We start from the raw sequence: 15,985 nt of genomic DNA on the forward strand, positions 1-15,985 counted from the left end.
TGTGTCCGTAGACCAGTGCCAGGAGCCCGAGACGAGAGCCTTCTATCAGATTGGAGCGACTTGGGATAAAGTGATCCATGGAATCATGTACAAGTGCCACTGCCATGGCAATGGTGTTGGAGAGCTCAGCTGTGAACCCCTGCAGTCTTACCCAGGTAAGATCACCCTTTGCAGTATCCTTTTTCAGATTGCGGACTTAACAAATTTTGCTCCATCTCCCATCAGCCGGTAACTGAAAAATGTTAGTTTAAGTCACCTCAAAAATGAGGCCCTTGACTTTGAAGTGAAACAGACAGAAATGGGAGGGGGTGTGATTTCCTCTTTTACAAGTACATCCCCCACTTTGGGCCTTTGTTCTTGCCAGCATGTGGTACATCCCCTGCGTTGTTGCCACAGCTGTACTAAACACCACAGTGCACGAGTGTGCGTACAGCCCTTACACACCTACTACCTACAGAGCTCAGTGGACAACAGCTTTCAGAGTTGGGGCTTGTAGCAATCACTTTAGATTGAATCTCATCTTTTAGTCTAAGCCCTTAGCCAGCATCATTCAGAACAAAGTTATGCTTCACTGCACAAGAATATGCAGCCTAATGTTACCTCATTTGTAATGACTTCAAACCAAGCTTGGTTAGATTCCTTCACTGTATATCAGCTTATCTTGCTAAGTTTTGTCTTAATTTTTTAGTTCACTCCTCTGTACATGTTGTGCTTTCTTGCAAGTTGTGCTGCGTTCTTTCAAAGTCAAGTCGTTTGCTTGAAAGCAATTTACTGCTTTTGTAATTATAACGGACTACTTTGGGCTACCCAGTGTGCAATTTGTTCAGAGTTTTAGTTACCTTTCTTTATAGACTTTTCCATTGTTTAGCAAGTCCTGTTTTTCTGCAGCTCTCTTTGTTTTATTTATTGTGTTGTATTCTTGAATATAATGTTGTGGAATGTTCCTATTGCCTTCCACCATCCCCAGATCTGTAAAAATTATAATGGTGGACATAATGATATAATGGGCTTTTGTGATATGGATTTACAACATTTCATTTTTCTGCAGCGTGAGTGTCAGTATAGTTCCGAGTGAGGCTGTAATGGCGTGCAAACTTCAACAGCTTCGGGTTCGTCAGGTCTTATGTAAAGGAACTTTTGATCTGTTACTTGTTTGCTCTGTATGCGAAGCAGGTTGACGAGAGATGCAAAATGTAGGGCACTACTCGGCCATAAGTGGCCATAATAGCAACCAGCTGTGAACTTGCTCCGAGTGTGTGTGTGCCTAGGCATACAAAACGCAGCATGCAAAGATTTAAGGGCAGCAAGAGGCAGATCCAGACTCACTTGACTTATTGTGTGAAACACCCTAACCCTAACCATAAAAGGTAAAAATGGAAAACCCAAGTAAAGGATTTTTAAAAGGTTCAGATTTAGTAGAGACATTGATAATCTCTTTAAAAAAAAAAAAAAAATTTCTTGTCTGCCGTCTGTGTTTATCTCTTACTGCCTGAGGTGTAATTTAATCTTTTGGCGCATTTCTTATTGTTAAGATGGCTCCCACCATTACTTCCCTTTGCTGCGGTCCTTATCACCACCTCCCCGTGCATCTGTCTGTGCCAAGAATGAATGTTATGTCTATGTGTACAAAGTAAAGGTTGGATGTGTGCGTGCATGCCAGTGTGTATGTAAAGCAGGGAGAATGTCTGCATGAACATGAAGTATATCCACTGCAAGAGTGCATCCGTTTTCATGCGCCTCCCACATCTGATTCTACATAACCCTTACCCTCGCCAGTGGCCTGTGGGTCTGTAATAGACAGTAATTGGTCCCAGATTGTTTTTGAGGTTTGTGTATCTGCTAGCAACTTCTGGTTAACCGAGCCACTTGCTCAGAAACTTTGATTACAGCTCTGCTATTTGGAAAAGTGGTTAGAAAACCTCAGTTCTTTATAGAAGCTACCAGTTTCTATCAGCGCAGCTTATGTCAGGAGTCTGCTCGCCACATGACTTCTGTTTACATTAAAGATGATTTGATATGCTTCTTTTATAAAACCATTGCAAATGCTACAATTTAAAGCTTCTGCTTATATCATTTCTTTCCTTTTTTGTGTCTGCTAACCTGCAGACACAAGTAGCAACTTGTAGGTTCTGTGTGCTGTTTGGTAAATTGATTCACACTAGGCTGCCACGTTCTGCAGTGCACAACCCAAGTATGTCCAGCGTGCTGTCAGATGCATTCATGACCAACAAAACTCACCACTGTGAGGTTTTCCGTTAAGTCCACTAACAAACGTGCACTGATGGGAAGGGACAGCTGTTAAAAGGTTGTTTGGCAGCATGTAGTGAGACTTGATAAATTTAATTAAGCAATGAAACCCATGTTTGTAGGATGGAAAAGGGCTTACCTAGCACAATAAATTCTGTTATCAAGTTTTCTGTATTTTTACAGGGGTTTTACCCACAATTATTCATTGTTTCCAACAATGTTATTGTTTCAGCGTAATTTTCTTATTGTTTATTGCTTTCCTATTATGTCTGATGTATCAGTTCACACAAGTATTTCCATGACATTTTAGGGTTGATTGATAATGACTCCAATAATCACCCACAGTTTCAGTTTGATTTTGCTGGATTATTCTATAAAGAAACTCGAGTTCCTCTATGTTTGTTCCACATAATGGAGGGATCCTGAGGTTAGATGCTGGAAATTAAGGGAGAAATTATGTCTGTCAAACAAAATTCTAAGAGGATTAAGAGCTTCGGACAAGTGTTCATTTTCATGCTATAACTGGTCTGTTATATTTATACTTTATGTGTATATTCATGAAAACAGAGAACTGCAAAAAGAAAAAGTTTAGACTGGAGAAAGCAGAGTAAAAGTTTCCTCCCCTTCAGCAGTTAAAATCTGTGCTGGAATGTCACAGGGACTTGCTACTTTTTCTCCACTCTTTGTGCTCAGACAAATACTGCTGCACATTCACAGATACTTGCTCACTGTTGAGTTTTGTAAAGCTACAAGTTTTGGATTTTTTTTTTAAATGTAGCGCACCTTCTTGAGTTGCATTAATATTAGATTTTGTGTTTATGAACTTATAATTATGATTCTGTTAACAGTAAATACACAACACTGATAATGCATCTTCATTTCTTCTAAATCTATCCCTAAAATCACACCAGGGTCATTGCTTTACTGTACAAAGTAGAAAAGCAGGTCTGCTTACTTCTGTTTTTGCCATATTTCTCTTACAGGTGGCCACCGTCCTGTCCAGGTGGTCATAACAGAATCTGGCAACCAACCCAACTCCCACCCTATTCAGTGGAACGCCCCACCGTCTGCTCACATCACCCAGTACATCCTGAAGTGGAAAGTGGTGAGTTTTCTGATTATGCAACAGAGTTAAGGGGAAAACGGAGAAATGGATCACAAACCTCCTCACGTCTCATTTTTCTTAACATCTTGTCATATTTTGCAGAAAAACACTCACAGCCCATGGAGAGAGGTGATGATTCCTGGCCATCTGAACTCCTACACCATCTCTGGTCTGAGACCAGGCATCACCTACGAGGGTCAGCTGATCAGTGTGCTGCGCTATGGACGCAGAGAAGTCACACGTTTTGACTTCACCACCACTTATGGATCATGTAAGTTGAAGCAGTTAACAGATCTAAATACTGATGAAACTGCCTCAACATAATATGTATAATGAAATTGTCTTAGAACATTATTGAAAAAGTTGATCATTGTGAGAGCAGAGACCGCAACTGGTCAACTCTTTCATCTTCCATTTCTGTCTTTCTTCGCTTCTCCTGTAGTGGCTACATCACAAGGCGAGACCACTATGCTTCCACCTGTGGTTGACATCTCAGAGTCTGTGACTGAAATTACCTCCAGCAGCTTTGTCATCTCCTGGGTGTCTGCTTCCGACACAGTTTCTGGTTTCAGAGTGGAGTATGAGCTCAGTGAGCAGGGACAGGGCACTGAACAGCCCATTGTGCTAGGTAAGTCCACATTTACAGTTTGGCTTTGTACTAGTGTAATGTTAAAAATATTGTGTTATAAATGTACCTGATTTCAAAAGAATGGTAATGTTGGTATACAGTTACCCTCATTTGATAGAGATGTGTTGATACAAGTTATTTTTTCCTGTTAGATCTGCCCCGTACAGCTACCTCAGTGAATATTAATGAGCTTCTGCCTGGAAGGAAGTACACTGTTAACGTCTACGAGGTTACAGATAGTGGAGAGGACAACCTCATTCTTACTACTTCACAAACAACTGGTGAGTAGGTTCATGCACACACTTTCTCTTGCTTCATATTAGCATCTCTTCTATCTGGTATTATTCCTCGTCTTCATTCAAGGTGCAAACTTTTCAGCTACTAGACTGAAATATAGTTTGGAATCTGCAGGCAGCCTTCTGTGCCAGGACTACAAATCATGGGATAGAGTGGAAAAGCAGTGGTTGTAATTTTCCTTGCCATACTTACACCTCATTTGTTCCATAGCACCTGATGCTCCAAAGGAGCATGAAGTGGAGGAGGTTGGAGATACTTCCATTTTGATCAGCTGGGAAAAACCACTGGCTCCCATCACTGGTATGTTGTGACAGAGCTGTCGGTCGCAGCCCAAATCTATTATCTTTGTGTTGGTGTTTGAACCCCTGCCCAGTCATCTGTCCACACACGATGAACTATATGTTCTTCATCCATGCAGGCTATCGGGTCGTTTACACTCCATCAGTGGAGGGCGAAAGCACAGAGCTGACTCTCCCTGATACAGCAACTTCTGTTACTCTGAGTGACCTTCGACCTGGGAAGATGTACAACATTAGCATTTATGCTGTGGAGGACAGCCTGGAGAGCGAGCCCATCTTTGTGCAGGTCAACACCTCTGGAGATCCACTGCCAGGTAAACGAGTGAGATGTATTATGCAAAGAGGAGTGTTGGGTGTGATTATGAGAAGGTGAGACATGGGGAGATGATATTTGGGTCCACGCATCCATGTTTCTATTCTTTGCTACTTACTGCACCACCAGCTTCAAGGTGCAAAGGTGTGTTGTTGGCTAATAATTACCAGAATAGTCGTGTTTTTCCGGCTCTTGGGTACCCTTTTTCCACAGTGACGTTTCGATGGCTGGTACAGAGCCAGTGCCTAAATTTTAACAAGTCCTTTGCATTTCGGGCTTTCGGCCAGAAAATGCGGTTTCATAGTGGCACTAACACTTTACTGGTATACAAGCAATTAACATCAGGGACTGTGGTGGGTTCAGTTTTTTATGAAAAACAGAGCTAATCCAAGAAAAGAAAACGAGGGATTCAGTATGGAAAGTGTCACCAAAACAACAGTGTGCAGAAAGACGATCATCTATAGTTACTTTTATATATAGGTTATAGTTACTATTTTACTTATTTTTATTCTTTTCCAGCTTGCTAAACACTCTTATAAATATAAACAATGTTGCAAATGGCAGCACAAAGAGTAAGATTCATTTACACCTACTGCTGTTTGCAATGCCATTTATAAATATAGACTGGCAATATTAAACCATCAAATAGCACGGCGAATGACACAAATAATGTGCTTTTCCAGTAATGGTCCATGGCAGAACTGTCTCCTTGCACTGTGGTCCTTTCATCGAGGACCACAGTGCAAGTTTATTGGTGAAATATGTTGAACCTGTGCCCTTCGCTGTACGTTCATATAAATTTGACTCATTACACTTGTCATAAGGACGCCCACCAAAACCAACCTGCAAGTCATCTTGTGGCCTATTTTGTGACTTGTGCAGAAGTTTCCAATTCTTAGTACTAGAAGGAGGAAGAGTTTTCCAATGGAAAATGAAGTCAGTGAGTTCACAGCTGTTCAGCTTTTTTCTGCTCCACTTGAGTTATGTAAAACTTCTGAGTCTGCCAGGTCGAACAAGCTGCAGATGTTCTGTGTATGTGTATACTTGTTTGTACAGTTTGTGTGATGGGCTAAAGATGTCTGACCTAGTTAAGACTCTGTGCCGTCACCTTTGGACAAGTGCACCCCCCTCCACTGTAACAGATGTGCATCATGACATATTAATCAATTTTACGTTTGTCATCTGAGATGCACTCGCCACTGGGTTTGTAGCAGAGTTTCTTGCTCACCTCAAAAATTGTCACATGATACTTCTTATAATTTTTATTATTTCTATAAATTTTGAACTCTGGAAGACATTTCCACAGCAGCTATTCCAAATGTTTTGGAAGCAGAGCGGTAATAAGATACAGCATGAAACTCAGGACCTAGGGCTCTGTCCAAAAAAACAATTGCTAAATCGATAGCAAAGCACAGCACCGTGGCTGAGTTACTTTGAACTTTGCATTTGCACTGCACTACATCAGAGGTTGGAATGATAAAATTAATCGGTCTGGGCATCTCAATATAATTACCTTGAGCTTTCCTTTTTATTTTCCTTTCTTTTCACTCTCTCTCCTCTTCTTACTAGTCAAGTATCTCTCAGTACTATCTTTCTTTGTTCTCTGTCCAGCTCTCCTCTGCTGCTGTCCACTGTTTAAAGACAATTTTAGCTTTTTGTATGTCTTGCCATCCAGTCTGTCCAAAAATATGAATCATTTGGCATTACGTATGCAGAAATTGTGGTTAACATGTCAAATGGGCTTTGATGAGATGCAAGATAAAAGCAAATGCACTGGATGAGTAATCAAAAACATATTTTCAATCTCTTCCAAGAGAAAAACCCAGCCATGAGGTCATTACATTGAACTGAATTTCCACATTCTTTACCTTGTTTAGCAGATATGTCAAATATGACACAGTGATTTCACTATTTTTAATTCAGTGCAAGATTTAAATGGTTTGATACATCTTATCTTTTGCTGTCTAACTGTCTAGCCATTATGTTCTTACATATATTTTGTGTTACGGATTATAAGTTAATTAAGTGTGGGTTCTTCCCTCTTATGCTACTCATAGCTCCAAAAGAGTTATTCCAGCAACTCACACAGACATGAAATGTCATGTACATTTTAGTTTAGACTAATTTAACCTTATATCTTTTCAGGTGCAAAGTCATTAAGTTATGGAGCAAAGAAAGCATTAATAGAAATATATTGCATCACACAGTATGTGCACTGTTCTCAGAATCAAAAGCAAAGTTTTCGACCATTTTGTTGTGACATTACAATATCATTTCTAATAATAAATGTGACCAAATATTGAACTCTTATATGGGCATTTAAAGAATTAATATTGTAAAAACTTCCATATAATCCTTTTTCCTTGTCCACAGATGAAGAAGAAGAAGTGGCCTCCCCTACAGACCTACAGTTCTTCGAAGTGTCCGATAAAAAAATAGTTCTGACCTGGTCCGGCCCGGCTGGCGATGTCTCGGGTTACCGGGTCACCGTGGTCCCCGTTGATGAGTCTGGTACTCCCCAGAGAGAGATGACTCTGCCTGTCAGTCAAAACTCCTACATCGAAGTGACGCACCTCCACCCAGGCACAATGTACCGCTTCAACGTCTACACCATTCACAATGGAGAGGAAAGTTTGCCACTTATTGGGGAGCAAACTACGAGTGAGTATGACTTCGAGGCAGAATAAATGAACAAAACAGGTTTTAAATTAGAGACATAAATGAAAACAGAGTTCGACTTGCTTGACAGATGTAATACATCACATTGATCATCTCAATTCTTGCTGATTAAAGTCATTTTATGTTTTGCCATTAAGTTAAGGAACTTTTCAAAGAGGTATTTGCCCAAAACAATCACACTATGCCCTTTAGTCTTTTACATTTAAAGTGCCTTAACTTTTGCGCAGCAGCGTAAATGACAATGTTGTAAATGTAAATCAGCAATGTAATTACTATAAAACAGCTGTCCATGTAACACCACTGCTATAAAATTATTCTGTATCTAACATTGTCTACTGATGTGTCTCTTTTAGAGCCAGATGCCCCCACAGATATCCATTTCACCAATGTGACCGATGACAGTGCAGTGATGATGTGGTATGCACCTCGTGCCAAAATCACCGGCTACCGTCTCTTCCTCACTCTTGAGGGCTCCAACCCCAAGCAACTTCGCCTCCCTGCCCGCCTCACTCAGTACACCCTCCTCAACCTGAAGCCTGATACACAATACAGCGCTACACTGCACTCAGAGCAAGACAATACACTGAGCGAAGGAGAAACTGCTGTGTTTACCACTAGTGAGTGTTTGCTATATTAACAACTGCCTGTAAAGCACTGTGATCACTGAATAGGCCTATAAAATTTGTGCTTGTTGTGACTTTTTGACTATGCAAATACCTGTACACATATGTAAACACTTATGCACAAACACATGCATTTTCTTGCATGTCATGACATCAAAGCTGATCTGTACTCCGTGTTTCTAGACCCACCAATGGGTAATGCGCCTCAGTTCAACACTGATGTTACCGATACCTCCATTGTAATCTCTTGGACTCCAGTTCCCCGTGTTGGATACAAGGTATGTTCATTGCTAAGCATAACATTAAGTTAACTGCATAACTTGCTTATTGGTATTTTTTTTTAGATATACAGACACCCACATAATTATTAATCTGAACAGGTTTCTAATTATGTTCCTTAAAATTAGCGACTGGATGATTGTCCTTGTAAGGAAATATTTTCTTCTGTTTGCTGTGGAAGGGAAGTTACAGTTCTTGTTTCACTGAAGGTCTCTTTAGTGTTGGTTAACATGGAAACTTCAGACCTCAAAGATAAAGCTGATTGGTCAGAATATGTCTCACCAGAGCTGAGAATGTTCTGCTGGCTCTCATGTTCTTGGGGAAAACACTGACCTCTGAACTTTATCTCCTGTACCCCCAGTCAATGTCCCTCGCTCTGTCCTCCGTCTCCCTGACTCTCTGTGCGTTTGTCTTTCAGCTAACGGTACGTCCCAGTCAGGGTGGAGAAGCCCCAAGAGATGTGACCTCTGACTCAGGAAGTATTTATATTTCCGGTCTGACTCCAGGAGTCGAGTATACTTACAGCGTGCAGCCAGTCATTAATGGTCATGAGCAAGGAACTCCAATCACACGTCGTGTTGTCACTCGTAAGTTTCATAAACTGCCGTTGGCTCTTTCCCCCCTCTATCACTTTGTTGTACTTTTTTTTCCCTCTCATTCTGCTCTGATCCTTTTCTTTCTTCTTCTTTCCAGCTCTGTCTCCTCCCACTGATCTCAACCTGGAGTCCAACCCAGGCAATGGTGAGCTCACAGTCCAATGGAACGGCGCTAGTACACCAGGTAAACACCGAAATACCTTCCAGCGCATGTAGAGTTAGCAACCGATTAAATCACACTAAATTAAGATGTGCCCAACAACGATATCTCTCTCACCTTCCTTACTATCCAAGACATCACTGGCTACAGAGTTACATGCACTCCCACCAATGGGCAACAAGGAAACAGTTTGGAGGAATTTGTGGAGGCAGGCCAGAACTCTTGCACCCTGGAGAACCTCAGTCCAGGTATAGAGTACAACGTCAGTGTCGTGACTGTTAAGGATGACATGGAGAGCACTCCAATATCAACTGTCATCACACCAGGTGAGATAAGGAGTTTCCTAAACGGTTTGAGAGGTTTGAATGGGCTTTTGAGCACTTGGAGTATCTATTGTGTATTTTGCAGGGGGATTTTTTGTGTAATGATGTAAAAAGTCACATTTCTAAAATGCCATAATGTTGAAAGTTTCTGTTTTGAAATAACACATTGACTTTCAACATTTAATACTGACCAGCTACTACTATTATTTTGATGTTAGCGTTTGTGTTCTAACTCGACTCCAGCTGCTAAGCGACGAGGCAAAAGTGACAGCAACACTAAAGCTGCATTGTCTGTGTATACACACGTGGACAAAATTGTTGGTACCCCTCAGTTAAAGAAGGAAAAACCCACAATTCTCACTGAAATCACTTGAAACTCACAAAAGTAACAATAAATAAAAATTTAATGAAAATTAAATAATCAAAATCAGCCATCACTTTTGAATTGTTGATTAACATAATTATTTAAAAAAAACAAACTAATGAAATAGGGCTGGACAAAAATGATGGTACCCATAACTTAATATTTTGTTGCACAACCTTTTGAGGCAATCACTGCAATTAAACGATTTCTGTATTTGTCAATGAGCGTTCTGCAGCTGTCAACAGGTATTTTGGCCCACTCCTCATGAGCAAACAGCTCCAGTTGTCTCAGGTTTGATGGGTGTCTTCTCCAAATGGCATGTTTCAGCTCCTTCCACATATGTTCAATGGGATTCAGATCTGGGCTCATAGAAGGCCACTTTAGAATAGTCCAACGCTTTTCTCTCAGCCATTCTTGGGTGTTTTTGGCTGTGTGTTTTGGATCGTTGTCCTGTTGGAAGACCCATGACCTGCGACTGAGACCAAGCTTTCTGACACTAGGCAGCACATTTCTCTCCAGAATGCCTTGATAGTCTTCAGATTTCATCGTACCTTGCACACTTTCAAGACACCCTGTGCCAGATGCAGCAAAGCAGCCCCAAAACATTACTGAGCCTCCTCCATGTTTCACCGTAGGGACAGTGTTCTTTTCTTCGTATGCTTGGTTTTTGAGTCTATGAACATAGAGTTGATGTGTCTTACCAAAAAGCTCCAGTTTGGTCTCATCTGTCCAAAGGACATTCTCCCAGAAGCTTTGTGGCTTGTCAACATGCATTTTTGCAAATTCCAGTCTGGCTTTTTTATGAGTTTTTTTCAGCAGTGGTGTCCTCCTTGGTTGTCTCCCATGAAGTCCACTTTGGCTCAAACAACGACGAATGGTGCGATCTGACACTGATGTACCTTGGCCTTGGAGTTCACCTTTAATTTCTTTGGAGGTTGCTCTGGGCTCTTTGGATACAATTCCAACGATCCGTCTCTTCAATTTGTCATCAATTTTCCTCTTGCGGCCACGTCCAGGGAGGTTGGCTACTGTCCCGTGGGTCTTGAACTTCTGAATAATATGAGCCACTGTTGTCACAGGAACTTCAAGCTGTTTAGAGATGGTCTTACAGCCTTTACCTTTAAGATGTTTGTCTATAATTTTTTTTCGGATGTCCTGGGACAATTCTCTCCTTCGCTTTCTGTTGTCCATGTTCAGTGTGGTACACACCTTTTCACCAAACAGCAGGGTGACTACTTGTCTCCCTTTAAATAGGCAGACTGACTGATTATGAGTTTGGAAACACCTGTGATGTCAATTAAATGACACACCTGAGTTAATCATGTCACTCTGGTCAAATAGTTTTCAATCTTTTATAGAGGTACCATCATTTTTGTCCAGGCCTGTTTCATTAGTTTTTTTTTTAAATAATTATGTTAATCAACAATTCAAAAGTAATGGCTGTTTTCGATTATTTAATTTTCAATAAATTTTTATTTATTGTTACTTTTGTGAGTTTCAAGTGATTTCAGTGAGAATTGTGGGTTTTTCCTTCTTTAACTGAGGGGTACCAACAATTTTGTCCACGTGTGTATATGAAGAATTTTCAATGGAGACACTTCATTGAAAAACCTCACTAGATGGTGATATATATCAAGACAAGCAAACTGACATAAGCTCTTCCATCAGTGTGACATGTTGTCACCCTGCTGGAAGTTTTGTTTTAGTCGCTGAGCTTAACCACTGCTTCTTGGTTGTCTCTTTGTGTCGGTTTCTTCTTTCCTTCTGTCCAAACACTTTGTTTTTCTTCCGCCTTTGCCTCCTGTTTCTTTGGTGTGTCTGTTTTCTGTTCTCTTTCTTTCCTCCCCCCTCGCCCCAAATCCTCTTTCCACCAACCCAGAAGTACCGCAGTTGACTGACCTCAGCTTTGAGGATGTGAGCGACACCACTATCAGCCTCCGCTGGTCACCGCTCAACACCACAACCATCACCGGTTACAAGATCACGGTGGTTGCGGCTGGCGAGAGCGTGCCCATCTTTGAAGACTTGGTTCTGCCGACCACTGGTCAATATACGGTGTATGGACTGGAACCTGGTATCGACTATGACATCAGCGTGATCACCGTGACGGAGAATGGCGAGAGCGAACCCACCACGTTCACTCAACAGACCTGTAAGAATCGTGTTTTTACCCCCGAAAAATGATTTTCTACAAATTTCACACATAATACATACATTTTATTATTGGAAGAGTCGTTTGTGTATAAGTAAGAATCCCAAATTCACAACACAGGTTGATAGGTTAAAGTTGCCAGAGAGGTTAGTACAAAGGACACTGTGTGCGTTTAGATTATATAATATATTAAGGTTCACATTAACCCTGTAACATGGCTCTTCAAACAAAAAACCTTTTAAGTTGCTGATGTAATTGTTCTGCATGCTGTGTTGTCAGTTTAATAATCCTCTGTGTGTCTGTGCACGCGTGGACCATCTGGTTTTAGTTGAGAAGTTTTCATACTGAGGCTCATTTTGCCCCCTGGAGCAAACACCGCTTGTTCTCTCACTTTTAAGATCTTATAAAACTTCACACATGGATTTACACTGACACACATGAAACACTCCCTTCTCTTCTAAGAGATGACAGTGTAAATATTTCACTCCTTCAGTCATTTAATGATGTACTTGTTTCTCTGTCTACATATTCGTTTTCTCCCACTTCTTTCATCTCTATCTTTCGCAGAATTAGTAGAATTCCCAGACCACCTTTTACAAGCAGTAACAAATCTTCAAATCTAACATGACCTTTTGGATACCTTCTGAATCAAGCTGATGTCTCTTTCCAATAGCTGTACCAGCCCCGACTAATCTAGGCTTTGGCGAGGTTGGACCAAACACTATGGAAGTCACCTGGGTGTCTCCTCATGTCCCAAACACTGCTGACATTAACAGCTTCCTCATCAGGTATGTGAACAAACATAGCATGTCTTTGCGCCATTATAAATTGTAATTGTGTCTAAAAGACAGAACAGAAATGACTCTTTGCTGTTGATCTGTGTACTATTCAGGTATCACCCCATTGACGATGAAGATGACATTACAGAGACCAGTGTGGGAGGCAGGGATAACAATGTCGTGCTGAGGAGTAAGTTGTGCCAAGCAGAAAGGATGCACAGCAACATACAGACACACAAGTGGTTACATATATATTTATGGTGACTTTGCTCTCCACAGATTTGCTGCCCAATACAGAGTATCTGGTGAGCGTTGTGTGTGTTTACGAGCAAAGAGAGAGCTCACCCCTTGTCGGCACCAAGAAAACAGGTGATTCTTCCTTGATCCAATTCGAGATAACAGTCTAGAATCAGTCTCTGGTATCTTAAGAGCAAATGAGATCCTTTTAAAGCACTAGTCCATCCATCCTTTTCTCTCTCCCATCCCTCTTTAGCTCTGGATTCCCCTGTTGGCCTCCGTTTCTCAGAGATCTTGACCAACTCCTTTACCATCCACTGGCTCGCTCCCCAAAGCAAAATCACTGGCTACCGTATTCGTTACCAAATGGTCAGTGGTGGAAGATCCAAGGATGAGAGGCTTCCCCCCTCCAGGAACCACTTCACTTTGACAGGACTCGCTCCAGACACAGAGTACTTGGTCAACATATTTGCCGTGAGCGGGACTCAGGAGAGCCAGCCACTCACTGGCCAACAGAAAACAAGTATGAAAACCGGATTTAATACTTGATTTACTCCTTTTACCCATCATGTTATCGCCAACGTGCTGTTTATGTTTTTTTCTCTCTTTCTCTAGTCTCTGATGCTCCCACAGACCTGGAAGTGCTGGACTCGAGCCCAACGAGCATCACCGTCCGCTGGACCGCCCCCCCAGTCACTGTGCGCTACTACAGGATCACTCATGGAGAGTCAGGTAACCTTTAAAAGGATAATATACTGAATGGATTTAATCAGGATTTTTTTTGTAAATCTCCTTTTAACTTTTTAATCTTCACATAGTGTATGCAAGTGTCTTATTTCTGCTCAAATCTACCCCGCTGTCGCTCTTCATTCAGGAGGTCACAGTAACCCTAAGGAGTTCACAGTGCCTGGCTCTCAGTCCACTGCCACAATAAATAACTTGAAGCCTGGTACTGACTATACTGTCACTGTCTACGCTGTGACTGGTAGAGGAGATAGCCCTGCATCCAGCATTCCCATCTATGTCACACACAAGACAGGTACAGAGACACTCCTCTTTTAAATAACGAAGTAGCACATTTTGTTGTGATTGTCCTGGCTTCAGTGTTTCATTCACAGCTTTGACCTCCTCAAATGCGCTTTCTCCTCACCTAGGTGTCGACTCTCCCTCTGATATGGAGGTGACAGAAGTGAATGATAACAGTGTCACCGTGAGGTGGAGTCCTGCCCAGGGCCCGATCAGGGGATACAGGGTGACTGGGGTCCCCAAAAATGGACAAGGACCATCCTTCACTGAGGTGGTGGCTCCAGGTATGATGCACAGTATGCTCAGTCATTGTGTTGAAGTTTGATTGAATGTAAACTTGAATTAATTTTCATATCCTTGTCCTTCTCTTTTCCAGACCAGACAGAGATTACTTTCTCAGGCCTGATGCCTACAGTAGAATATACTTTGAGTGTGTACGCTCTTGGACAAGATGGAGAGAGCTCTCCAATGGTGGTGAATGCTTTAACAAGTAAGGGTGTGGCAATTCTTGCAATATATTTCTAAAATATTATCCAACCTGCAAAAAACAGAAAACAACCAATTTCCTATTATATAATCTCCTACTTAATATCTCCTCTCCACCTTCTTTCCCCTCTCATCACTTTTAGATGTAGATCGTCCTAAGGACCTGGCCTTCTCCGACATTGACTCCACCTCACTGAAGATCACCTGGGACAGTCCTGAGGGAATTGTTACATCATACCGAGTCCTGTATTCAAGTTCGGAGGAGGGTGAGAGAGAGCTGCGTCCTGCTCCTCGAGGAGATGCTGAGTCCACTGTTATCTATGGTCTCCAGCCCGGCACCGAATACACTGTCAAGGTCATTGCCCTGCATGATGGCACAGCCAGCACACCACTGGTTGGGACACAAGCCACAGGTAGGAAGGAAAACAAGTTCAGATTTGTTCACAGTATGTTGAAGATGAATCTTGTGGTATAGATAAGAAACGTCAATGAAAGGATTCATGAACTTTTCCCTTTCTAAAACTTGTAGTAACATTTATGCAGATAAATGCAGTATCAAAGCTGGGTCTCGGTACCAACACCATAACTTTTCTGTAAATATCTTTCCTTGCATGTAACACAAAAAATGAGCTCAAATGTGAAACATCAAGATCCATAAAAGAATGTGATTTACGCTAAACTCCTGTTTTCCACTAACCTTCTATTCTTGTTTTTCTTCCCTCCATACAGCGATCTCTCCTCCTACCAACCTCCAGTTCTCCCAGGTTGGTCCTACTTCCTTCACTATGAGCTGGACTATGCCTGGTCAAGAAAATCGACTGAACGGCCTGACAGGCCTCACAGGTTACCGCGTGGTGGTGAACCCGAAGAACAAGAGCGGACCCACCAAAGAGATCAACCTGGCCCCAGACACCACTCAGGCTCACATCTCTGGACTCATGGTGAGTGTGAATAAAATGTACAGTAACAAACACACACCCCCATGTGGAGGTCTAGAAACATGCTGATTTTGACACAGACAAAATAGGAACACATTGGAAGGTTCATGTTTGTAGATAAAAGTGCATTAATATACACAAACACGTCAAATTTCAGTTACAGTCTGTAAGCTTAGTCTGACCGGTGGTGACGATGACAATCTTTTTTTCTCCATTAGATTGCAACTACCTATGAAGTCCAGGTTTATGCTTTGAAGAACTCTCTGACCAGCAGACCAGTCCAAGGAGAGGTCAACACTCTGGAGAGTGAGTTTCTAACTCATAAACTTTAACATTCCTACAAATATATGCATAGTTTTGACACGAGAATAGAGAAATGGTATATTGGATGGTCATTTTCTCCTGGTTTGGTTCCTTCTTACTCATAAAGTTTTCTCTGTTACTCGTCTGCCTA

The 15,985-nt window shown here is 41.6% G+C and overlaps 1 protein-coding gene across 1 annotated transcript in view; it reads left to right on the top strand.

Annotated features, from left to right (window-relative positions):
* Nucleotides 1–15,985, top strand: part of fn1a (fibronectin 1a) — a 32,185-nt gene that overhangs the window by 8,681 nt on the left and 7,519 nt on the right. Inside the window, exons 12-36 of the mRNA XM_051959203.1 lie at nt 12–155; nt 3,231–3,352; nt 3,455–3,623; nt 3,795–3,980; nt 4,133–4,261; nt 4,488–4,577; nt 4,696–4,890; nt 7,263–7,550; nt 7,922–8,185; nt 8,375–8,469; nt 8,889–9,057; nt 9,164–9,250; nt 9,361–9,552; nt 11,793–12,065; nt 12,739–12,853; nt 12,958–13,034; nt 13,124–13,213; nt 13,338–13,604; nt 13,697–13,813; nt 13,956–14,120; nt 14,236–14,391; nt 14,484–14,597; nt 14,737–15,006; nt 15,323–15,534; nt 15,750–15,837. Of these exons, the coding sequence (XP_051815163.1) occupies nt 12–155; nt 3,231–3,352; nt 3,455–3,623; nt 3,795–3,980; nt 4,133–4,261; nt 4,488–4,577; nt 4,696–4,890; nt 7,263–7,550; nt 7,922–8,185; nt 8,375–8,469; nt 8,889–9,057; nt 9,164–9,250; nt 9,361–9,552; nt 11,793–12,065; nt 12,739–12,853; nt 12,958–13,034; nt 13,124–13,213; nt 13,338–13,604; nt 13,697–13,813; nt 13,956–14,120; nt 14,236–14,391; nt 14,484–14,597; nt 14,737–15,006; nt 15,323–15,534; nt 15,750–15,837 (4,074 nt within the window). The remainder of the gene's footprint in view (nt 1–11; nt 156–3,230; nt 3,353–3,454; nt 3,624–3,794; nt 3,981–4,132; nt 4,262–4,487; nt 4,578–4,695; nt 4,891–7,262; nt 7,551–7,921; nt 8,186–8,374; nt 8,470–8,888; nt 9,058–9,163; nt 9,251–9,360; nt 9,553–11,792; nt 12,066–12,738; nt 12,854–12,957; nt 13,035–13,123; nt 13,214–13,337; nt 13,605–13,696; nt 13,814–13,955; nt 14,121–14,235; nt 14,392–14,483; nt 14,598–14,736; nt 15,007–15,322; nt 15,535–15,749; nt 15,838–15,985) is intronic.

Source organism: Acanthochromis polyacanthus, chromosome 14 (genome assembly GCF_021347895.1).
Source record: "Acanthochromis polyacanthus isolate Apoly-LR-REF ecotype Palm Island chromosome 14, KAUST_Apoly_ChrSc, whole genome shotgun sequence".
NCBI classification, from domain to species: Eukaryota; Metazoa; Chordata; class Actinopteri; family Pomacentridae; genus Acanthochromis; species Acanthochromis polyacanthus.